At 42.2% G+C, this 24884-nt stretch overlaps 3 protein-coding genes across 5 annotated transcripts; 1 reads left to right on the forward strand and 2 right to left on the reverse strand.

Moving 5' to 3' along the window:
* Positions 1-497: 497 nt before the first annotated feature.
* On the reverse strand, positions 498-5817 carry dnajb1a (DnaJ heat shock protein family (Hsp40) member B1a). Its single transcript, XM_031736525.2, has 3 exons — positions 5196-5817; positions 3731-4314; positions 498-3619 (listed from the first exon to the last, which is right to left on the reverse strand). Exons 1-3 carry the CDS (start codon positions 5404-5406, stop codon positions 3389-3391), a joined length of 1026 nt encoding a protein of 341 aa, XP_031592385.1. The 5' UTR covers positions 5407-5817; the 3' UTR covers positions 498-3388.
* Positions 5818-8502: 2685 nt separating this feature from the next.
* tecra (trans-2,3-enoyl-CoA reductase a) lies at positions 8503-15444 on the forward strand. The gene is made up of 11 exons (XM_031736549.2): positions 8503-9214; positions 9888-9939; positions 10103-10147; positions 10243-10346; positions 12728-12843; positions 13081-13186; positions 13317-13389; positions 13478-13521; positions 13611-13668; positions 13767-13855; positions 14160-15444. Exons 1-11 carry the CDS (start codon positions 9047-9049, stop codon positions 14331-14333), a joined length of 1029 nt encoding a protein of 342 aa, XP_031592409.1. The 5' UTR covers positions 8503-9046; the 3' UTR covers positions 14334-15444.
* samd1a (sterile alpha motif domain containing 1a) lies at positions 15020-24157 on the reverse strand. 3 transcript variants are annotated; one of them, XM_031736542.2, is made up of 7 exons: positions 23359-24157; positions 20375-20717; positions 19886-20022; positions 19697-19760; positions 17904-17982; positions 17016-17130; positions 15020-16787 (listed from the first exon to the last, which is right to left on the reverse strand). In XM_031736542.2, the coding sequence occupies exons 1-7, from the start codon at positions 23719-23721 to the stop codon at positions 16641-16643; spliced, it is 1248 nt and encodes a 415-aa protein (XP_031592402.1). In that variant the 5' UTR covers positions 23722-24157; the 3' UTR covers positions 15020-16640. The 3 variants fall into 3 exon arrangements, with proteins under 3 accessions (XP_031592402.1, XP_031592401.1, XP_031592399.1); XM_031736541.2 differs by having other exon boundaries at positions 19697-19757; positions 19886-20025; XM_031736539.2 differs by having other exon boundaries at positions 19886-20025.
* Between the last annotated feature and the right edge of the window lie 727 nt (positions 24158-24884).

Consider the following 24884-nt stretch of genomic DNA (forward strand, 5'->3'; position numbering starts at 1 on the left):
ACTCTTAGATATGCTGCCATAAGCTCAGGCTGCCGAGGAACTTCCCATGATGCAATGAGCATTTTTTTGCCACCATGTGATTTTATCTTTTCTCTGAGATAGCTTGTTTTCTCCACGTCTCTGTGAATGCCCCTTTTCTTTTCTCTTTCCCCTCACACCACAGCTGGCTTCAGCAGATTGTTGCCCCTCCCAGATCCTGTGTCTGCCAGAGGTTTCTTCCTGTTAAAAGCAAGTTTTTCCTTTCTACTGTCACTACATGGTTCTTTAAGGGGGTTGGAATGGGAAATGTGATTGTTGGGCATTTTTCTGTAATATTATTATGTCTTTACCTTGAAATAAATTAAGCCCCAAATTAAGCCCCTCTGAACCAAAATGTATGAGGCTCACTAGATAAAGTGCTGGATACAGTGAAATCTGAGAAAAGATTTTAGGGCAAACTGTTGTTACAATTCAGCTATATAATTAAAACACTGGACAGTAAGTGATGCAGTATTGGCCAGTTTGGTTTGCCAGTTTCTTTATTGTGGAAATGCTAATCATCACAGCATAGGAAAGGGCAAGTAGAAATTTCCATATTTCCTATTATCAATTCATAAAACTTTTGTTGTTAAAAATCAAAGGCTTCTGAATCCCAACCTGAGAAATTTCAAAACATAAACGAGGTAAACAAAAAAAGAACGCATCTGTTTTCCTTTAAAAAGAAAAAAAGAAAACATTCATTCTGTAAAAAAAATAAAATAAAGAGAAATTAGAGAGATTACACATCTCTACATTACGTTACACCATGTGTGCGTGTAAGTTAAAAACTTAAGCAGAAGCAGGACGAAGCGGCAGTTTCTGACTATCATGAGGTTTACTTATTTTTCTCTGACAGTCACATTGATACTAAAATGACTTTGCATGTGGATAATGACCCGAGTGGTTCACCAGCTTCCATCATCATCACAGTCAAAGATTTCAACTGTGTCTTCAGGATCGTCACCCAGCTGTGAAACTACACAACATCTGATTCTGTACACGCTAGAGTGAAAGCTGTCCGGCACAATAGACTCATGATATAAGACAGAGTGGTCAGAGGTTGCAGGCCTTTAACGCTGGAGGTTAAACTTCTTTTTCACATCTTGATGCAAATTATGACGGCAGCACATTTCATATCATTTTTACAGGTTGGATAAAAGAAATTATAAACACACTGGCTTTTGATTCAATCTGCAATCAGACAGACAGCATTAGAACAACAAAAAGGATGAATTAAACCATCACAAATACATGACTTCTGTATAAAATATCAATTTCTCTGTGCATTTTAACAGGGTATGAATGCAGTCAGGTTTTGATCATTTTCAGTCATGTGACAGGATACACACATGCCCCCAGCAAATTTTTAGACACATACTCACACACATATATTACAGTAAGACAGGGACAAATGTTTGGCACATTTTTTTCTCCAACAAATATTTTACATGAGCAATAATTTGTGTGTACTTCTGGTTAAACAAGAGCAAACATGTGCCATCTTTACAACTGCAGAAAAGAAAACTCCCTATGCCTTTGTTGTCCTGCATTAAATCTGGAAAATACCGGAGGTCCATCAAGGTGCATCTTATTATTAGTAGTAGCATAAGTTAATTGGCCTATCTCCAGATATATTAGCATCTGGATATAATGCTTTCTGATACTAAACAGGGATCATTTATAGTCTCACTCCATTTTTACAATAACCTGCAGCACATGAAACAGAGCAGCATTACAGATGAGCACAGTGTAGTGTGGAGACCTGTCAAGTCTTCATGGTAGGTTGGTAACTAATTTTATTAAATGCCCTGCTGGAAATTAATAAACAATGACACCATCATTTTCTCTTTAAATATACCCCTAGCATTGTGTATGTACATACACCAATCAGGTGCACAGGTACCTCCCCTTTGACCTGTCAGTTACCCTCTACGTAGCGAGGCGTCTGCCACGTTCCAAAGATCAACTGAAACCTGAAGGGTTTCGAGGCCGACGTGACACCTTGGGAAGAAGGCTGGCCACGAGTGGTTGAGCTTGGGCTTCAGCAATGGTAATGACCGAGGGACTGGCCGCTGAGTCCCAGTCATCCCCAACTGCTTGTGCAGACTGTCGCTAGGTGAAATAACCTACAATTAAGGTGCTGCACAAAACCCTCCTTGTCAACGCTCAGATTTCTGCTTTCGCCCATTGCTTGTACACAAAAAACTAACTTGTCTGCAAGCATTCGCTACCTAACCATGGAGCAGTAGTGAAACTTGCAACGCAAACCAAAAATGGAGTACATTCACCTCCAAAGCAAAACCTGTGTTTTACCACAAAACGATTATGTTTCAATAGGTGCAACTTTTACTCCATTTCCATTTTGCTCAACAAGCAGCTGGCAAGTGTTTGCAGACAAGTCAGCATCACCTCTGGCCCTTTGGGTGATCGTGGCAATCTGCAGGTGATATCTCTTTGCAACCAACTTCACCCAGCAACCACTCGCTAACCAGACTGGGAATGCACATTTTTCCCTAGCGACCTTTGGTTGTTGGCGGGTCACTAACTGGCCTCTAGGCCTGCATGATAGGGGCTTTAAGTGAGTGTTACATGTAATAACATCCACATGAATGCTAAGTCTCACTTCACCTTTTAGTGGATTTAAAGTTGTGGCTGACAGTTTTATAATTATAAACAATATCATCTCATTATATACTAACATATATATATATATATACACACTCCATAAGAGTCGTACTGAGCATCAGTCCTGGTAGGGCTCTACTGTTTTCAGCCTTGAGAACACTTCAGGTGTATTTTTCACGAAGCTTTATATTATAGCTTAGTGTAAACGACAAGTAAAACACAGGATTTTATTTATCAATGAAAAAGAAAACTCTAGTAAGACCAGTACTGCTACAGATGTCTCAAAAGGTTTCACCTTTCAAGACCCACACAATATCTAAGCCTCAATTTTACTTAATGGAAACCAAAATCATGTCCTATGAGTAATGTAGTTTTAGCCACATTCATGCATGCATCAGTGCACCTGCATCAGGGAGGTATTGTTAAGCAGCTGGCTGTGTGTTACCTAAAGCACTCGCACAAAGATCTGCTGTTATCAAATCCTCCGTTACTAAAATAAGTTTCCAAGTGCTGCAATTCACTGAACATTTAAAGAACACCTGTTTGTCTTTCTGCCTTTGTCTCCTTCACTCAAAGCCAAAAAATAAATAAATAAGCTGGATTCTGGGTTAAGAATGCGGATTTGTTGTTCAGGCAGTAAAATTACACCCCACTGAACCCAAACCTGCTCTCAAAAGTCCAGGTAGTACACAGGACAGTGCCGCTGGATATGCTAACTTTTTGGGGGATTTGGAGTCATAAGACGTCACAGCGGAAGAATCTGCTCGAGTGTATCACGTGTGCTTTGGGCCAGTTTGTCAGGGAATTTAACAGTGAAGTCCAGGATCATGTCACCTCTCTTTTCTGGGAACTTGGACAACGGCAGCCCCTCGCCGCTTATTCGCTTTTTCGTTCCGGGTTTGACAATGTCTCTGGAGGTAACTGTGATGGTCCGGCCGTCCAGTGTGGGAGCTTTGACCGTGCAGCCACACAATGCCTGGAAACAAAAGGACTGATAAGCAGACATCCAAGTGCTTGGCCGAGTTTTGATTATAAGCATCTTCAAAAAGATAAACAAGCATGATTAACGTTGGAATGATTATCTTACCTCTCTAAGAGATATTTTTGCAGGATAAACAATATCCGAGCCCTCTCTTCTGAACAACGGGTGAGGTTTGTCTTTGACCACAAACACCACATCTGCAGGAATGTTGGTGGGAGTCTCATCCCCCTCCCTGGGAAAGGTGATTTTCGTCCCCTCCTTCCAGCCGCGCTTGATGTCGACTGTTAAAATCTTATCTTCGCTGCGCATGGTGCAGCCGTCCGGATTGAGCCTCTTGCGAGAAATCTTCATCTTTTTCGTGCACCCCGAGAACACCTCCTCCAAGCTCACCTTCAGCTCGTGCACCACAGGCGGGTCCTTCTTTTTCTCGTGCGCTCGGTGAACTCCTGCCGGGTGGGGTTTGAAGGGCCGGTGAAACCCACCCATGCCGCCCATTCCTGGTATGCCAAACGTTGCGAAAGGGTCGTTGATGTCCACGTCGTCCTCCCCGTCCTGGAAGAAGAAGTGATCGAATGGGCTGCGGCCACCGAAGAACTCAGCGAAGATTGCGTGAGGGTCCCCGTGGAAGCTGTAGTTGCAGCTTTGACCGCCATGTCCTCTGCCTCCAGTGTCAGCTGAACCCTTTAATCCTGTTGAAGAAGACGACATTGCCAAGTATTTAAAAAAGAACAGGGGAAATATCATTATCATATCAATGTTTAAAATAGCATATTTGTTTAGTTTTTACTGTTATTTATCTACCCTTTGATGACTGGGAAACTAAGCATTCTTTATTTAAAAACTGACTTCAAAAAAGAGTTTTCACTGCACCATCATGGGGCACTAAGTCAACATATAGTTGTCTTAACACAACAGACAAACACTGATCCCTGCTAATGACAATCGTCGTTATCAGACGATATCAGCTGATATCCACCTGATTATTGATCTTTTTGATCAGCTTATTGGTGCTCATCTGTTGAATAAGACCTCGGCATTACCGCTTTAACACTTATAACATACTGACCTACCTACATTCACCCTATATTTACCCCTATGATTTTAATCAATGTCTAAAGATTGCAAACAAACAAACAAAAAGACACAAAATATTTACTACTTGCAAGAAGTAAATGCTTAGAAGCTAAAATATTTTTCTGCTTCCTGACATCTCTCTGTCCCTCCCTGTCCATGAGGGTGTGGACAAGGACGCCAAATCCTGAAGGCACAAATCTGTGCCATTTTTCAAAGCCACAATAATAACAAGAGAGAGGCACACTGACAGGACGGGCAAGAACTTGCTGTTTCCAGCAGGTTCTCCAGCTACACCTATTGTACACACAACTATTGTCAGATTACTGCTGCAGAAAGACCCCAGAAACTGCACCGAGGAGGATGCATGTGTACATCGATTAGATTCCAGCAGAATCCGAAAATGCACGTTTTGCTTTGCATTATTTGCAGACGATTAAATTAGGTAAATGCAAAGGCTGCAAAACTTTGTGCAACCCGGGGAAAGGAGTTCGGTTACCTTCTTCTCCAAAACGATCGTAAATGTCCTTTTTCTTGGCATCACTGAGGACGTCATAGGCTTCGGCGATCTCCTTGAATTTGTCTTCAGCTCCAGGAGACTTGTTCTTGTCGGGGTGATAGCGCAGAGCCTGTTTTCTGTACGCCTTTTTTATCTCATCTTCAGATGCTCCCCTGGCTATTCCCAGCACTTTGTAATAATCTTTACCCATCACACCGGCCGGTCGGCACTTCTTTCAGTAGCTTTTGTCGAAGCTTCGGTTCAACCTCGACAAAACACCCAGCATGCCTCGTGTAAAACGAAGCACAGGTTACCGGGATCCGCCGTCTCACGCCGACGCCGCAACTGTTCCCGCAGCGGGCAGTAGTTCAGATCGCCGTCGGGGTGCTCCTCCAGAAAGTGTCACAGCCCCCGACAGCAACTTTAAGATCTGACCCACAGACGAGGACGAAAATGTCACCTAGCCCGCCCGCGTTTGCATAAGTGTGTCAGTATGCCGCACTCGAAACCTTGCGAGGAAACTTCTGGAAGAAGCTGATGCTGCTGATGTGGGTCATCTCTGCCGAGTCGAGAAAATTCACTCCTACAACTTCCGGTTTCGCTTGAGCCGCGCCGGACGTTTTTAATTAAATGTTTAGGAAACTTGTACTCGGAACAGGGCGCTTGTCGTGGAATTTATCACTGCTTGGATGACTCGTGTAAAATATCCGCGTTTTTTAACCCTCTTTGCATTATTATTTTAATATAAGTGACATTCAAGTACGCATGCGCAGACAACTTAGCAGCGTGAGAATTTCTGATACTATCGAGTAATTTTTTTACAAGATGTACTTGTTTCCAGTTCCTCTCTGAACAATAACGCAGGGAGAAGAAAAAATATCATGGGGAAAAAATAAAAATAATAAATTACGAAGACCAGACACACACTGACCACATTTTAAGCATCAAACTCTCCATTTCCTGCTTTCTGGATTCGCGTTATGTAACAATTTATATTAATGATAAATTCATTTATTGTTATTATTATTATTATCTTAGATGTGTTCAAGCAATATTTCTACAACAGCTGTCTATACACATTTCCTGCACTTTCAAAACATGATGCAAAGGTCGGATTTTCTGGAACATGGAATATTGAATCTGGCTTGTGAATTGTACCCTTAAAATCTAAACACATGCATATAGTTAACATATAGGCCATGGCACAGGCGCTTAGGAATAAAAATTAAATCAAATATAAAGTGCAATAGATTTTAAAGTGAATATCCACAGAACATTATTGTTATTGCATTTCAGCAATATACACTGCATGTAAGTTGAAAGGTAATAGTTGTGGTCAAACGTTTGAATACATTCATCACGGGAGTAAATGTCATGGTAATGATTGTACAGCATAGCTTTAATGACTTAAAAGAAAAAACAAAACAAAACAAAAAACAAGAATTGCACAAGTTTAAATTTCTTTTGGATTTTCTCAGGATTAAAAGGAAAATCGATTAGACTGTTAAAGAATAGACCAGGAACCACCAACACTCAAGCCAGCATCACTGTCCACAGTGCAGTGAGTTTTACATCAACATGGACAGAGAGTGTGCAGACTGAGAAAGAAGCCCTGCTCCAAAGTCGACTAAAATTCGCAGCTGCCCTCATGGACAAGCCAAATATCATCTGGGGAAGAATTTTATCAAACAAAACAAAAAATTAAGATATTTGGAGACAATGACAATGAGGTATGTTTGGAAGAATAAAGGTGAGACTTTTAAACTTTTTAAACCTAAGAACTTCTGGCATATAAAGAAATAAGCTTGTTGATGGGCACCAAAAGCATATGATCTCGGCGCAACTTGACGTGTAACCAAATATTATGGGGGTGTTTGTATATATATCTGTATATATACTTTTGACCGTGTGCAGATTAGAGGAAATCCCCAAAAATTCAATCTTGTGCACCCAGCTTTTGTTTTCTTAAAGTCATTAAAAAGAACAGTTCAAAAAAATTATTTAAAGCCCCAAATTACTACGACATTCATGCTTATGAGGAGTTCATGCAAAGAATCTATGTAAAAGCTTGACCATAACTGTCTCCAAATATATTTTACATGCTCATCTTGATGGATGCTCAGACTCTACAGCTTCAGCTAACGCTGACATTCCCTAAGTGTAAAGAGGTGGCTTGCTTTTTCAAGATAATTTGACAGGATCCAATGTGGCTACATCAACTATTCATGTTTGATGGTGCATAGAAAGAAACTCTTTGAGTTCAGTTTATTAAGTAGTTTCACTGATTATGCAGTGCTATGTGCTACTTACCAGAGGACACATGCTAAAATGCATACAGGACTGAAGGGGTCAGCATTGATTTTCCTGCTGCTCACTGCCTGACTCAGGAGGTGTACAAGCGCTGGAGGTTTCTCACGTGGTCACCAGCAACTTCTCATTAATCAGGATACAGCCATAAAGATATGCACAGAGTTAAATCAAAGACTCTCTGACAGAGTTTCCACAAAAACAAAAAGCCTAGGGGTAACATGTTTCACAAGAGTGCAATGGACTGTTTTCACAGCAGTGGAAACAAAGACAATGAATGAATTATTATAAAAAGCCCCTTTATTCTCATTGCATGAAAAAACAGCATTTATAATCATTGTGAAAAATGATAGTATATAAAAAATATCAGCTCAAAGCCCTTTTACATTGCATCTTTTCATTTCTCATTGTGCAGGGAATGAGGGTAATGAGAAGAGCCTTTAGATAACCTAAACAGAATGTAGCTGCTCCACAAATCACTGTGAAGGATCACAACGACGTCACAAGATCAGTGTAACCATCTTGAAAGCAGGCCCAGATCAACACATAAATAAGTTTATTAGCATGAAACGGATTACGGTTTATGCTGGAATGTGTCTGATCCAAGACTCAGAAGTGATCTGGGAATGCACGCGTACTACTGCTGCCTGCTTCTGCCCTGTGCTGCTCTTACTTGTTATAAATAGAACATAGACTATAGATATGCAGCTGGCTATTTGCAATGATGAGCTGACCCAGTGCAATGAAAGGCATCTCTGATGTTCTCCCAATCAGCATTTTTATCACCCGCCTCTCAAAACAAACCCCCTTGAAGTGTTTCAGAATGTGTTCGGCACACAAACTGTGAACTGACGCAGGCCCTGAATAAACAGGTTTGCCTTTGTTGTGGTTTTTCAGAAAGAGAAAACAAGCCTCACAGGTGGTTTGGGGGATAGAGGGATGTGTGGGCATGTGGAGATCTTTCATCTGACTGATCAGGTTTTCAGTGGGACCCCTCACTGTGTGACCAAGCGAGGAGCAGAGCGGGGAGCAGATGTGTCTTATAGGTCTAATGAGAAAATGTTGGCATCTGTCACCGGCTAGGGCTGTACTGTATGCGGCTTCCCAAGGTTACCAAGCTGGAGCAGAGCAAATCAGGCGACTTATATTTAGCCTCGCAAATGGCGCGCTATGGATTATGTCTTGGGCCTCTCCAGTTTCGTCTTCAGTGCATTTTGCTGCGTGAAGTGGGGGCTGTGGATCTTGAACAGGATTCTGTTCAGGTGAAGAGCAGGTCTACGTCATGGTTTTAGACTAGCTCTCCTCTGACTTTTCCTCGGTGCCATTGCCTCAAGTGTTTATGGTCACTCCTCTGTGGAAGAAACTCAGAAACTGGAAGGATATTCACTGAGTCTGAGAGACACAAGAGACTCTTGAACTGGACTAACAGCTTCTCTGGAGACGAGCTGGTAGCTGTTACACATACCAGTGGAGCACAACCAGCGTCACTGGACATATCACAGATTATTTCCCCACGCTATTGAGGTTTGGGATCAAACAGTGTCATGGATGTACTCGCATTAGAGGCAAAGAAGGCAGATATAGTAGAGCCTGAGAAGAAAGCCGCACCGAGGCCAAAACCAAAAGCCCCCAAAAAGGCCAAAAGGATTGTTTACTTTGAGGTGGAGATTGTGGATTTAAAGACAAAGGAGAAGCTACTGCTGCTGGACAAGGTGAGTGAGAGAATGTCAAAAGGGTCTTTATTTAATTACACTCACCTTTTATATTTAGCTTAATGATTTTTAAAAAATGTTAACAGCCAGCAGATCATTTTGATTGCAGCCACATAACTGAAGTCCCATTTAAAAGAAAGGCCCCAAAACATTAGCATGCCATAGAGTCGATTGATTTATCACCTTGTTCTCACTCCTTTGAAAGTTCCATATTTTAGACATGTTAAGTCTGTGCTGCAAGCGGCAAAACCTGATATTGCTCTGCAGCAAAGCCAAGAAAATGCAGAACTGCAGAATGGTTACTTTGAACACATGGATGCTCTTTAAAGATAATCATCTGTTTCACAGTTTGCCCGGTCAAGTGCAGCCATTATCAGTTATGTTTCTATTGAGCTAGGGTTGCAGTTAGGAGGTGAGAATTCCCTCCTCATCTGACAGGAATTTTCTGTTTCAGTTACAGCACATGCCCGCATCGCAGATTAGCAGCTAGTGTAAATGTTACAAGCTATGTCCATAGAAGGAGGGCTCATAACAGAGTCGACGAACCTGACGAGTTTCACAAGGAATCAAAACAAAATCGGTCAAGACAGCAGGAATGATTTCAGCTTTGTTTTTTGTGCTGCTGGTAATAACACAATCTTTAACATATTTTATTTTTATATTTTGATTTTAGGTGGAGCCAACTGCCACTGTTTTGGATATTAAAGCTTTGTTTCACAAATCATGTAAGTTCATCCTACACGACATCCAAAATGACTCTTGCTGAACCCCAATTACATTAAATCTGGTAGCGATGTTCAGTACAAACACAAAAGCAGCTACAGCAGTGAGACACTTTGACCACAAAGAATCTCTTCAGAATACTAATAGTAAAGTAAATTTTGACAGATCCTAAGTGGTATCCGGCCCGACAGTCCCTGCGCTTAGATCCAAGTAAGTCTGCCACCTTTTTTTTATTTATTTATTTTTTAAAAAAGCATTTATCTAGATTACAGAACAGGTCGTGATGTCGACTGTTTTTGTCTCAGAGGCAAAGTGTCTCAAGGATGAGGACATTCTCCAGACACTTCCTGTGGGAACCACAGCCAGCTTTTACTTCAGTGACCTGGGACCCCAGCTCACGTGGGGAACTGTAAGTCCACCTGTACACAGACACACAACATTTGGATTTAGTGTTGCGTGTCAAGTCATGAAAATATTGCTCTGTAATACCTGTGCTCTGGGATTTAAATATACTCTAAAGATGCATATTTTTATCACAAGAAATGATTTAATTCTCATGTTTGCACAATTGGTTTTTGGATATGACTCAGCCACAGCTGGATTGTTTTTAATCTGCTGACTATCACTTAAAGAGAGCTGATTTACAAAAACTGCTTTTCACTTATGCTAAAACATGCAAACCCCTCGACGTGATCTTTTAACATTCTTGCACTTTAAATATACAAAGACACCCTTTCACCCACTCAATAACTCTTGAATATAAATATCAGCCTACAGTGACAGGTAGAGGTGATTTGCTGTGGCGTCCCTCCTGCACCACCTCCCCCACCTCCTGCACTGCATGTCCTCTGTCCTAGGACATTTAATCTCATGGCCTCATTTCCCCCTGAGGCGTTTATCCCTCCTGACCACTCACTCCCGTTTCATTGCTGCTCTTTACTCACCCATGCCCACCCAGTCTTTACATTCCCCCTCCAACCCTGAGACAATCTGAGAAAAATGCCTTTAGTCTGATGCCAGTGTGGGTGGACGAGCAGAGATCAGAAGTAGCTACCAGTCAGGCATGCTGAGCCAGGCCTCCGCTTAAGGTGCTGATTCAGGGATCTGTTTCACTGTCAGCTGTGTCACTTGATCATAAAGCGGGTGTTACAAGCTGTCCCAGTATCTCATCTGGTCTATGCGTACATACTGAATATGAGGAGGAGTATTACTGTAACTGATTTGTTGCTAATGCTTAGGTGAGGTAGACAGACCTTTTTGATCCATGGTGGCTTTAACAAGTGAGACTGTAGAAACCAGAGCCACGCTGGTGTCAGCTGTTAGTGAGCTGGTGAGGATGTCAGGTGTCAGTTGCATGTTCTCCCTGTGGCATAGGGTTCATACCGACAAAGTATCATTCTAAATAGATTTCAATCAATAATTAGTATATTTTAATGTCTGTACTTTGAAAGCTACTGTAATTTATGGTACTGAGCTTCAAATAAAAAGCATTTAAGCTGGAGTTCTCAAAGTGTAGCCCTGGTATTAACTTGTGCAACCCCTGATTTGTTTTTAACTTTTCATTCATCAACAGGTCATATGTTGTTATGATATCATATTATGATAAATATACTAATGTCACTTTATTAGATACACTTTATTCGATCTTCAGAACTGCCTTAATCTTAATGACAGAGATTCAACAATGTGCTGGAAACATTCCTCAGAGAATTTGGTTCATTTTGTTGAAACAGAGCCGCACGGTTGGTGCAGATTTGTCAGCTGCACATCCATGAAGAAAAGTGATGGGTTCTGAGTGTAGTGAACTTGTTCAAGCTATGTTTAAGAACACAGTTTGAGAGGTGGTTGAGTTGTTGTTGCCTTCCTATTAGCAGGAAGCAGACTGGCCATTTTCATCTCATCTTTGACATCATCAAGGATTTTTAACCCAGAGAACTGCCACTCACTGGATGTTTTCTCTTTTTTGGGCCATTCTGTATAAATCCTAGATATGGTTGTTTTGGCACCAGTTTCTGAAATACTCAGACCAGCCCTCTGGCACTAAAAACAATGTCACATTCAAAGTAGCTTAAATCTCTTTTTTCCCCCATTCTGATGCTCACTTTGAACTTCAGCAGACTGTCTGGGGCATGTCTACATGCAAAAGTGGATTGAGCTTATTCTATGTACGATGGAGTATTTATTAAGGCCACTTAATGAAAAAAAATATTAACGATTATTTTTGAAAAAAAAGTCGAAATGTTGAGATGATCGTTTTTGTTTCAAGACAAACTGCCATGTTCGCTATACCCCCTAAAAAATGCCTTGTTTAGATGAGTTAGTGAAACAAATTGATCTGCCGTCTTGTGACACAACATACATCCACTTAATGGACGAGGGTGTAACCATTGATAACTTTGTATCTGTCCAATACCTGCTATTTCATTTTGTACAAATCCGCTCTTGTGCGCTTTTCCATCTGATCCATCTGACATGAGAACCTAATATTCCTTCATAGGCTATATAACTGTAACTGGCTGGTTAGATATTTGTTGAGAGCAGGCAAACAGGTGTACCTAAAGAAGTGGCCAGTGAGTATAGTAGCATTTCTAACATCCAGCTGGAACCCTTCAATTCCAGCCAAATGAAGAAATGCCATGATAAATACTGCCTACCTCTTAACAACTAACATTTCTCCTTTAATGTGTGCATTTTTAAATATGTGCAGCTTTCCACACAAATCCCTAAACCTCAGTCACAAAAGCTTTGAGAACCCTTGACTTAAACCACGTGTCTCCTCACTCACTTCAGGTGTTCCTGGCAGAGTGTGCTGGCCCGCTGATCATCTACTTAATGTTCTACTTCCGCCTTCCCTTCATCTACTCTCCAAAGTATGACTTCACCAGCAGCAAGCACTGGGTCGTACAGTGAGTGTCGGCTTTCCCATGTTTTCAGAGATCTGTTGTGATGTTGGTGCAGTGTTTCACACAATCCCGGGCTTTGCACAGACCCCCCGCCTCCCCCGTCAGCATGACAAACAGTTGGGAAGCATATTGCTATGTTGACACTGAGTCAGCGCCAAGTGTAATGGACTGCAGCGGGGCAATGTATTAATCACAGCTAAATATGTAAGTGTGTCTTTGTGCTTGTGTGTCTTGTTGCAGTTTGGCCTGCATATGTCACTCCTTCCACTACATCAAGAGGATTCTGGAGACACTGTTTGTCCATCGTATATCCCATGGGACCATGCCTCTCAAGAACATATTTAAGGTAGCCGTGCTGCACATTTAAAGCTTTGTGTGTTGTAGTTATTACTTTGTTTGTGGTTACTATTCTCAGAAATCTATGTGGAGCCATATCTAGACACTTTGACTTATTATAGTCCTGCTTTCTATGCCAGAACTGTGGCTATTACTGGTCTACTGCAGCTTGGATGGCATACTACATTAACCACCCTCTCTACACCACACCCTGTAAGTGCTGACCACTTTCATTCTCACTTTAGCTCATCAGTCAACGCCAACTTCTATCTTAATCCATTTTTCTGTGACACGTCAACAGATTACGGGCAGCAGCAGGTGAATGCAGGTCTTTACATTTTCCTGGTAAGCTTCAGCTCTCTGAGAGTCACCTTCCACATATTAAACCCACCATCCTGTTGCAGGCTCATTTCTGAATATCTTTATCCCCACAGTTCTGTCAAATAGGGAATTTTTCCATCCACGTGGCGCTTCGTAACCTCAAAATACCAGGTGAGCGTTTTGCAGCAATACATGTGATTTTCAGTCTCCTTTTCTTACTGATTTCTTTTTAAATGCACAGTGCAGTTTCAGTTTACCCTTCGTTTCAGGCTCCAAAACCAAGAAGATTCCTTATCCAACAAAAAACCCTTTCACCTGGATCTTTTGGCTCGTCTCTTGTCCGAACTACACATATGAGGTAAGCCCAAATCAAACTCCATATTTTGGTGAAGTTCAGCCTTTTTCTTTAGGTAGATGAATCTATAACATCCAGTATTTATATATTTATTTAAGGGGAATTTTCTGGGTCTATGCTCATTTTGGTGTTATTAGTATTTTTTAATGTTACTCTACTAGAACGCTAAAGGTTAACATTTCATTGTACAGTGCTGCATTTTACCCTGGCAAGGAAAGATGCATTGCCATCTGGTGGTTATGTTTTGTAACTGTACCATCAGTCTCCATGCACTCTATGTGTTTGTTTGTAAACTTATTGCTCACAGGTTGGCTCCTGGATCGGCTTCACAGTGATGACCCAGTGTGTGCCCGTGGCTTTCTTCACTCTTGTGGCCTTCATCCAGATGACAGTTTGGGCTAAAGGCAAACACCGCAGCTACTTAAAGGAGTTTAGGGATTACCCCACCCTGCGCTCCTCCATACTGCCCTTCATCCTGTAGCTCTAAGCACAGGCAACAACAGCTGCTACACCCATCCAACTCCTCACTGGTAGCGGTCCTTTTTAAGGGCCCATCCATCCGGCTGGATGTCAGGGACTGTGCACTGAGGTTAATAAGGAGCGGCATTTACAGTGCTGGACTGGTAACTGAGGGACTGTCACAGGCAAAGGAAGCTAGTAAAATGCAATAAAGTCTTATTTTAATGTTGTATGCGATTTCGACGATAAAAGATGTCCTTTTTATTTATTATTCTTTTTATGTGTTGCACAACATTCAAAAGTAAAAAAAAAAATAGCAGCTTTTATCAGCCCAATCAGTGAAATTTTATCAGAAGTATTCTCTACTATGCAGCCTGGAGCTGAAAACTTGGTGGTGTCACGCAGCTCATGCAATACTTACTGACCTTTACACTAACACTGTTCTCTTATGAAGTTTATTCACTGTTATGAATCGTGTTTCCCCTGAAGGCGCTTTTCACACAAAGCTAAACTGACTGAATTTGAAGATCAGATGAGTGAATTTGTTACTGAAAATTGTAAGGGACAAAAAAATTTGATATTTTTGCAGGGATTTCTACCTGTAGCGTAAGGTTTGTTTACATTACTTTCAGTCACCGAACCAATGAAACAACTGCTTTTTGGTGTACTGTTGATTTAAGGGTAATAAACTCTCCCAAAACAACTGAGCGGAGACACGAGTTTTATTTGCAACTCCGCAAAAGTGTCTGTTGTGTTACAGATAAAACGTGGAGGGAAATACACTCGAGATGCAGACTACATTATGTGGAATGTTATAATTCAAGTGGCTGGCTTAGATCAAAACACAAAGAGAGACGAGACAAAATTATAAAGGAATAAGAGAAGATAAAATATTGCATTTCATCGAGACATCTGTTTGTAAACAGATGCTGAGCAGCTCCGTTGAATGTCTCACAATATATTCAGTATTACAACAACATTTCTTGCAGGTTTATTTTGTGTATGTGTAAAAGCAAGTTCATTTAGGTTGCACGTATTCTGGTCACATCTATTTGCAATTGTTCCCCAAAGTGCAACTGTATTGTTGGACCACAGTCATTTTTAATTAAGACAATACAAGGAGAAAAAAAAAACAAAACAAAACCCCTCAGGTTGTACCATATCAGCTCAAGTGTTGGTTATATCTCCGTCACTGCTGCGGGTGTGTCTGAATGAAATCGAGAGGAATATTAACAGGAAAGTGGCGTACGTTTGAATGACAGTGCCGTCGCTTTGACAGCAATGTCACATATCCCATGTCTGAAAAGGGCCTCAGTGTTATAAAAGGTACTGAAGAAATAATCCAAAACAGCAGCTACTGGTGGCAATAATAGGTTAGGAATCAGACTCTGCAGATTAGGGCTGCACCCAAATACTCGGATATTTGTTCATCGTGTAGGTGGAACTTTTTTCTTTCTCAATGTGGAAAAAAACAAACCCATAAGATCTGAGCTTGAGCGCACAGCATCTGACTCTCAGCAGTGATTGTAATGCTTTAGTTCACCTCACTGCTGCTAATTAGTCACCTTCATACCTACTTAGGAAGTTAAAAAACACCTATGAAAAGTACTGGTTTGCAATGGAGCTCTAGCTTCCATTGTTGTCTTGCTGTTCATTCTCTCTGCACAGCACCTGTCAGATGATGCTTTAGTTATAAAATCGTTAACTATTCACTGCTGATTACCAAGGCTTAAAAGAAAAACAAGGTATAAAGGGCAGCCCTAACAATGCAGATACTTGGATAGTCTGACTTCTCCAGCACTCATCACATGAAAAAAAAATATTAAAGAGAAAAAAAGAAAAAAAAGAAGCAAACTGCACAATTGCTGTGCTTTGTTTTCTGTGATTAACAGTTTCTGGGTAAACAGAATGTGTAATAACAGACACAGAGGGGACATCCAAAGCTGCGACAGCACTGTGTCCACAGCCATGTCTGTGTAGGTGGTCCACTTGGTTGGAAGGCTTAAACTTTTCACTTTCCCAGTGTTTTACTCTTGCAGAAAGGTTGCTGCTGCACCGCTTTAAAACACTCAGAATGCAGCGGTCTCTTCCCTCCATAACGGGGTTGCAATGAGTGAAATGAAAACCATCTGAAAACTAAAGACCGTAATGAGAGGTAGGACGACTGTGTTTCAGTTTCTGGTCATTCTCACAGTGAAAGTCAATTCCACCGAAACCCTCCACCACACACCCTCTACACATACTGTATATGAAAGTGGGCAGTAGTGAGAGGGGGCGCTAAATGCAAGTTTGAGTCAATGCAGCACAGTCTGCCATGTCAATCGCCACTTCAAACGTCTTCGCATTCCAGGAAATGGGTCCTCTGCAGCACTTTTACATGGCGCTCGTAGATTTTGAGGGCAGGGCCGAGTCGGATAGACAGCCCGGTCAATACGTCACTACGCTGCATCAAAAGAAGAGACTTCCCATCAATTTCCTGCAAAAGAGGGAAAAGAATGTAATTAGGATTACTCTTAGGTTTCTAAAGATATGCTTTAAATATTTAACCCAACAGCACCATTCTTCAGTTTTGAACAGTGCAACAGACTCATAGTGTACATACAGAGCCTCTAAAAAAATAATAAATTTAAAGAAATACATGAAGTATGTTGACTTTGATGTATGAGTAATGCTCTCTGTAGCAGCTCTGTACCGCTGCACTAACCTGTGTTCGAAAAGCGACAGCCTGCTCTGGAAATCCTGCAGCTGAGAAATAACTGGCCACATCTGCAACAGTCCACTGCAACAGGTTCTGGCTCATCTTCTCCTTCTTCACAGACCTGGTGGATTACAGTGTTTAAAATTTCTCAATATGGCATCTGTGTGCAGGTAATGTCTTATTTTGTTTCATGTTCAAGCTTTTAAATGACCCACAGTGTAGTTTACTATAATTATTTAAAGTGCTGTCCCTCAGCAAAGGTGAACTGATAATCTGGACAATCTGCCAAAAAGTGTGGGCCAAACACTGTCAAGGACTATCTGCATGCTGAGCTGAGGCTGGCAGATTAAATGGCTGACAGGTAATTATGGCTAAATGCTCAGATCCTGCCAGTTGCTGTATTTTGTACCTTTTCATTCTTTGTATGAAAGTTTTATTATAGTATTATTACTAGTGTTAAGCTTTTGTGGGTTTCTGTGGTGTTAGGGGATTCTTGCACTGGATGCAGATATATCTATATATCTACATATATATATATATACATATATCTACATATATCTACATATATATATATATATATATATATATATATATATATATATATATATATATATATATATATATATATATATATATATATATCTCTATCTCTATCTACATATATATATATATATATATATATATATATATATATATATATATATATATATATATATATATATATATATATATATATATATATATATATATATATATACACATATATACATATATACATATATATATATACACATATATATATATATATATATATACACATATATATATATATATATATATATATATATATATATATATATATATATAAATATATGGGGACAACAGGATACTCACACGTCATCCACTTTACCACCATTCAGAAGATTGTCATCAGTTGCTGTGAAGGATGATGTGTCTGCCTTCTTAAATGTGCCTGTTGACAAACAGAAATCACATTATAAAAATGTAAAAATTCCTCAAACGCAGATGATATCTGCATCGACCCCAGGGCAGCTCATTCATAAAAAGTGAACTGAAGCTGAGCTCATATGAGTAACAAACAGGAAAAAAAAGAAAAGTCTTAAAATGACAAACAGAGCTCTAACTTATTTTCTTCGAGGAAAAAAAAAAAAAGCAGCTCCGGGTTTAAATGTGCAAACTCATTCCGTTGATATCCAGCAGTGCGGTGTTGAACCGGCAGCAGCAGAAAAAGATGCTTTTCCCCTGCTTCTTGTAGTCGTACTGGGTTGTCTGCAGTTATGGTATGTTTTTCTATTAGAGCTGCTTCACACCTCAGTAAGGTGAGGGCTCGGTGAATGAGTGTTGATACAGCCCCTGATTACACCGGACCACTTTCACAGGATGCTGGCAGTCCTGCTGTCATACACATGATGCATGACGGGGACGCAGCCACGTTTTAGATGGGTACCGCTCCTCCTAGGCAAACTCCATGACAGCTTTGCACATTTACAATGCACAGTGGCAATGTCTCACTTAGGAAAGAAAAATGCATGTTTCGCTTTGATATTCAGGCATGAGTAAAGTCACTGACAGATCCCTGAAGTAATAAAACAGAGAAGAAAATAAAGTACGGATCTGCAATGATCACTTTTAGATAAAGATCGGGATGTTGGAACCTGGCTGAGACCAGTTCAGGATTGGTTAAATTCAGATTTAGATGACACCCCACACATATACAGTGTTTATCTATGTGTCAGATTTTGTATTACTGTAGGCATCAGTTAACAGCTGGCTTGCAATGCAGCTTATTGGGTATTTAGCAGTAAGAACTACCATGGTCAATTTCAGGTTTTTTACCTTTAGGTTTCTCCTTATAAACACAACAAACTGCATTCATTTTTTTACACACTAAAGACCTGCACTAGCATCTACCAAAAATGGAAGCCTCCGTCTCTTCTGGACAGAAACTTTAACCCTAAAAACGGACTCAGATCCTTAGCAAATCTGAAAGTTCACCGTTTCCTGCAAACACAGATTTACTAGGAATGTACCAACATGTCAGGGTCACCTAATGATCGCCATGGGCCTAGTGGCATATAAGATGACTTAACAGTGGTGGTGAAGAACATGTATTTATCATTTAACATCTTTGTTTTTTGCTGGCTAAGTCTCAAGTTAAAGTGATAAAAGCTGAAAGACTTTAAAAGAAGATTTCTGTGTTGGATGGAATAAATGTAATCAAATGTAAAGATGAAAATAAGAGCCCACAAGATATTTCTGAATCATTAATTGATTATGTGGTGGTAATGTAGTCATTTTTCTTCATATCATGCATCTGTGGACAGTCTAAAAATTCCATCTCTACAAGTCAGTCCTGACAAAGTGTTGCAATGACCTCTAGCTAGAGTGGGTACTACCTGAACAGAAGGTAGCAGCACAAGCTTGTGAAGCAGTCAAAAGATCTTAAGCAACACTGAAGGCAAGTACTGGTAGAAAAAGCCAAATAACAACCAGAATGGAGCCTTTATACTCAAGCTGTTGACAGCTAACCTCCTTAAGTTCCCTTTCTATTAGAAACCGTGTTCCAAAGTGAGAGAACGATTCGGTAGTCAAGCTTTGCAAACGAGACGGAAGCTGCAAGCCTGCTATAAAAACACAAACAAACAAGAGAAAACTATGTAACTCACAGTTGTCAGATAGCAATGGTAGTGTTTGTGATCTCCCATCAGAAGCATTCCTGGTCTCATCCTGCTGGTCAAACAAGAGAGAACAAAGTAAATTCAACATGACAATGTCAGGTAGGAAGCAGAGAGATCAAAGAAGCAGAGGACAGATACAGATGTTGTTAGTCACAAAAGGAAAAAACAGGCCCTTACCAGCCGTGCTGCTGAGTCTGGCACCAACTGGTCAGACGAGATGCTTCGGTCCTCCACCTTGCTTCCATCATCTTTCTTTACGTTGTTTACAGCGCAGGGGGCAGCAGCTACAGACTGGGCTGCTGGCTTCATGGCCACTGCTAACACAGAGTGGGCCAATTAACACCAATTATACGCTGATTATCGTCCACATCTGACCTGCCAAATTCTACTTAGTCTAATAGGAGAAATTTATGACAGCCAAATGGATGAATGCGCTTCAGACTGGATCATCACTAAGCTATGAGAATATATTATTTTCCCCTGCATCTCCGTGTCTGGCTTACATTACAGTTGTTACTGTCAACATCCCACAAATAATCACGCAGGTGTTTAAAAGCTCCCATCGACTTCTTTCATATCCAGCGCAAAGCTGAGCGTAAGCTTGCACATAAACTGATATTAGAGTGCTTTGTGCACACGTTGCTCTGTGTGTAGCACCGTGAATACCTTTGTCTCTCTGCATTCCTGGGTGCTGGCGCTCTGCTGGGCAGACGGCAGAATCATAAGCCCAGTCATTGTGTGCAAGGGCCCTGGGGCTGGAGGGGGGCAAGGAGTTGGGCCTCTCACCAGCCTTCTGGAAAGAGGCACAGTCCAGAGCGGAGGCAGGGCTGCAGCTGGGCCGAGCGCCAGAGGGAGAGCAGGGGGCAGAGACGGCTCGCACGGGGGCACAGTGCACAGTGGCATCTTCATGTGTGTGACTGGGTGAGGGTCTTTCCTGCCCATCCCGGCTCTCATCGCCCCCCTCCTCGTCTGCATTGCTGTCTGTGTCCATAGCTATAGAGGTGTCAGCCTGGAACATGGGAGCAGAGGGGGGACATGTTTCACATTTGTACAGAAGCTTTCTAGATGTTTCTGAATCTTCATTTGGAGGAGAGGGGACAAAAAGCAGGTAGAGACATTAAGTTGTTATTAGCAGCAACTTAAAAAAAAACTACAACAAAAAAAAAAAAAAGCTGCTGAGCCCCACAAGGTTGGAAGGTATTGTTGGGAACACTGAGAGGCACCGATTGTAGGCCGAGGGTATCACATGAAAGCAAGCTCCTACTGATCGTACTGATGTCGCAATTTGACCGCCGTGGTGGTAAATTATTGCCTTTGAATGCCTCCGTCCCTTTCCGCGGTACAGCGTTCACTCCGCAGAGTGCGAGCCCTCCCGTCACAAACATGTACCCCGCTGCATTAAAACATTCAAACACAATCTTCTTTTCTTTTTTTCCCCCTAGCAGCTAAGAGTTCTCACGAACGCAAACATTCCTTTCGCTGGAGCGGTTCGTCGACGGCGCCCCGAGTGAAAAATCACGCCGTGTGCGACTGCGTGTCCGAGACCCAGCAGTCGAGCAGAGGAGCGCACCAAAGCCCGCCCCGCTCCTGAGGAAAGAGCCGCTTGAACGGCATTCAGCCGTCGCACTGCATTTCTCACAACTTTCACCGAGGCACGGTCACAAAAACATCACGCCCCGGGGGATCTCAGCCCAACATGATTTACATCTCGGCTCACAAACACTCAGAGCCGCCGACGTGCTCTGTGCGTCCCAGTGGTTTTTTTTTTTTTTTTTTTTTTTTTTTTTAAGAGGCCTACTTGATTGATAATTTTAACACGCGAGAGCACAAAAGGGGCCGATGGGAGGCGTTTTTTGTTGTTGCTCTTGTTGTTTTTCCTCAAATTTCCTCCAAAGTGCGCATGGAGTTGGGAGACGCGGTAAAGACCTCGCTTTTGTGTCTGTTTTCTTTTTGTAAATAAGGGAAATAATAAAATGAAATAAAACCAGAGAGCTTCCCAGGGCCGAGCCGCTCGCTGCACGGCGGACCGGTCGGAGATAAAGCCGAGCTTTAACTCGACGGGCAGCCCTCCGATCAGAAAGAGCAGCAGACGACGCGATTACCAGTCTACTTTGACTTTGCGTCGGGTCAACGATTTACAGCAAAAGCGACTGGACAGAAAGAGTCACACGAATGAGTCCGTTATCGGACACGCCACTGTCTACATTTGACCCCCTCGTGTGCTGGCAAAAGCTGGATACCACCCCCCAGATGGGTCTGTTCAAAGCATTCACGCGTAGTCGGTCTTGTAGCAACACACACGCCTTTCACAGAACAATTTGATCTCGGCTTAACCCAAATCGGACGGGCGCATCCGCCATCTAGCGCCGGACGAACAGTTTGCGGTCGCTTTATGTTACTTCAGCTTTCTGCCGGCTCTTGCATATTTCAGAGCTTTGTGGTGACGATTTTCCTCCTAAAATACTGTCGGCGCACAGCTGGCAGACACAGAGACGAGATGTCGCCACTGTACGGGACGTGACGAGCACTAAAATTAAAAACCAACAACAACAACAAAAAACAGCCAACACCACGACGTTGGACGTGACCGGGCTTGGCAGTGTGTCCGATAATGGATCTAGGGGTTCGACTTCAAGCACTGCGTCGGCAATCGTCCATCGCTCGAAGAAAAAACGCAGTTTGCGTAAATGAAGTGGTTGCACTCACAATGTAACTAGTTTGTCACCGCTTGCAGTCGATTTTGTGTCTGTTTTAGCACACTGCACATTGCGATGGGCATATTTTGAAGTGTAGACCGAGGCTAACGGTGGAAATCTCGCCATGGGCGGTCAAAAATATGATTGAGGACACGGCTGTAGCGACACTGTTTACAACAGCGGGCCCCATTTGGTTTCCTGGCAGAAAACAACCAAAAATGCAACAATGACCCACAGTCCCCCCGTCAGGTTCCTACATTCGCAGTGTTTGAGACTTTTTTTCCACCCCCCCCTCCTCCTCCTTCACCCACTCCCACATTGACAGAGAATGAAGAGACAAACATCCAGACTTGCGTTTCGAAATAAAATTCCCATCCCTGGGCACCGTTTTCATGCCATTATTATGAAAGTGCACTTTTCTAAACTTCCGGGCTACCTCAACTGTCATTGCGGAACCTTAACAGCACCCCCCTCCCCCTCCCTCAACATCGAGTTTGGGGCTTGAAAAGCGCTTTCTGCTGCCGATAATGGAGGCTCGGGTTGTTGCGAACGAACAGGACGGTTCAACTTTTCCCCGTCCCGTGTTTGCGCTTTCACGCCGTCCGTTTTAAAGCGCTTTTAAACTGTCGCGCTGTGTGAAAAAAAAAAAAAGAAAAAAAATGTGCCACACGCTCCCTACACGCGCACCTTCAGTTTTTTTCCCTCTCCCCCTCCCCTTCTCCACCTCGGCAGCGCTCGAGCGAGGTCCAACCGCCGCTCCCCGTCTGCGGCAGTTTCGGGTGCACTTGCAAATCACTCCCCTTCACCGTCCCCCTCCACCCCCAACACACTCACACAATCCAAAACACGTTTTTTTACACACTAAACAGTGGTCGTTCAATCCCCCCACCTGTTAATTTTCTGTGAGGTGACACGACAATGAAAACGTGCCTCCTCGCATCAGCCTCCACATACCTCCAAATCCTCCTCGTCCTGGTCAGCGGGACCGAAAGCGCTGTCCCCGTTGCTCAAGTCGGAGTGACTAGCTTCTTCCACGGCGATCCTTCTCGCAGCCGCTGTTAACGACACATCTTCTTTTTTTCTGCTTCTCCGCTGAACCTTGGCGGCGTTTCGGTACGAAATGGAGCCCTTGTAGTTAACTTTCAGCACGGTCTGTTCTTGGATCAGTTTTTCCAGTTCTGCGCAGGTTCGGTCGGGCTCGGACCCGTGTCGTCTCCGGACCATTCGGCAAATCCTCTCCAAGTCCGGCCGGGCTTTTCGAGACCGCAGCGAGTCGATAGTGTCCAGAATCCACTCGCGGTACTTGGATTCAGACATCTTTTCTGCTCGCTTGCTTTGCTCTCTTTTTTCCCCGTTTTTTTTTCGTACCTCAGTGCGTCAACCTTGTGCGTTACACACGGTGATTTTCGTGAGCCGCGGTCCGAGCCCTACTGAGAAGCGGAAACCTCGCTGTACGCCTCCTGCGTTTGCGTTTGCGCTTAAGGTGGAACGAAGGAGTTAGAGCGAAAAGTTTTACTCGAGAGGCGTTTTTAAGGTGGAATATGCAGTCCTGAACGGGAACGAGCGCCCGCACTCGGTATTAAGTGTGGTCGAGTTACTGGGAAAGGTAGCTTTTTGTTTATTGTTTAAGATTAACACAAAGTGGCAACAACTATTATTAGTAGTAGTATTATCGTTCAGCCATTGATTGGAGTAAACATCCTGTTACGGAAATAATTCTTAACACGTGATCCAGTCCTTCGCCTAGCTTCGCAAAATCAAATCAAAGCCACAGACCAAACTGAGACGCCCCCTCGATGCCTAAATCTTAAGTAAGAAATAAGCATTGCATAAATAGGCAATACATATATTTTATCCAGTTAACAAAAAACAAAAACAAAAAAAACACAAATTACAAACAAGCTGTGCAGCCATCAAACACTACACAAGTCATCTGAAGACTATACAAATGATTGTCAATGGTACATTTCCATTTAGATTTACAGTATTGTGGAGGAGTCTTGAGCTTCCCTTCACGTTTTACCTAATATTTTGGTGGGAAAGTGGTAAAGAGATGAAGCAATTTATTGAAAACTGTCCATACTATTTGGTATAACCACCTTTATTTGTCAACAAAGCCCAAACTCTTGTAAGTAAGCCAGGAATAGTTCTCCAGGCTCCCTGAAGGACATTCATAGCTCTTCTTTGAATAATGGTGGGCTTCTTGTTCTGTTCTCTGTTCAAATGATCCCACGTTGCTAGCTCTGAGAAGGCCAGTCCAGGACTGACAGCGCCCCATTGTGTATTTTTCTGTCCAGGTATGCTTTTACTGTGTTAGCAGTGCATTTGGGTCATTGTCATGTTGAAATATGAAGCCACTATGCTGACCAGGTGGTATTCCATGGTGGATCAAAGTATGATGGCACTTTCTGCATTCGTAATTCTATCAATTTTGACAAGAGCCCCCCAACACCTCTGGCTGAAATGCAGTCTCATACCGT

This window comes from Oreochromis aureus, linkage group 4 (genome assembly GCF_013358895.1).
Source record: "Oreochromis aureus strain Israel breed Guangdong linkage group 4, ZZ_aureus, whole genome shotgun sequence".
Taxonomy (NCBI): Eukaryota; Metazoa; Chordata; class Actinopteri; order Cichliformes; family Cichlidae; genus Oreochromis; species Oreochromis aureus.

Coding starts and splice junctions, on each gene's coding strand:
- samd1a (XM_031736539.2), bottom strand. CDS start 23,721: ATGTCTGAATCCAAGTACCGCGAGTGGATTCTGGACACTATCGACTCG. Junction 19,761..19,885: donor CAGACTCAGCAGCACGGCTG/GTAAGGGCCTGT, acceptor TTGTTTGACCAG/CAGGATGAGACCAGGAATGC. Junction 17,983..19,696: donor ACCATTGCTATCTGACAACT/GTGAGTTACATA, acceptor GTTTGTCAACAG/GCACATTTAAGAAGGCAGAC.
- tecra (XM_031736549.2), top strand. CDS start 9,047: ATGGATGTACTCGCATTAGAGGCAAAGAAGGCAGATATAGTAGAGCCT. Junction 10,347..12,727: donor CCCAGCTCACGTGGGGAACT/GTAAGTCCACCT, acceptor CACTCACTTCAG/GTGTTCCTGGCAGAGTGTGC. Junction 13,856..14,159: donor GTCCGAACTACACATATGAG/GTAAGCCCAAAT, acceptor TATTGCTCACAG/GTTGGCTCCTGGATCGGCTT.
- dnajb1a (XM_031736525.2), bottom strand. CDS start 5,406: ATGGGTAAAGATTATTACAAAGTGCTGGGAATAGCCAGGGGAGCATCT. Junction 4,315..5,195: donor CGATCGTTTTGGAGAAGAAG/GTAACCGAACTC, acceptor CTTCTTCAACAG/GATTAAAGGGTTCAGCTGAC. Junction 3,620..3,730: donor CAAAAATATCTCTTAGAGAG/GTAAGATAATCA, acceptor TTTTGTTTCCAG/GCATTGTGTGGCTGCACGGT.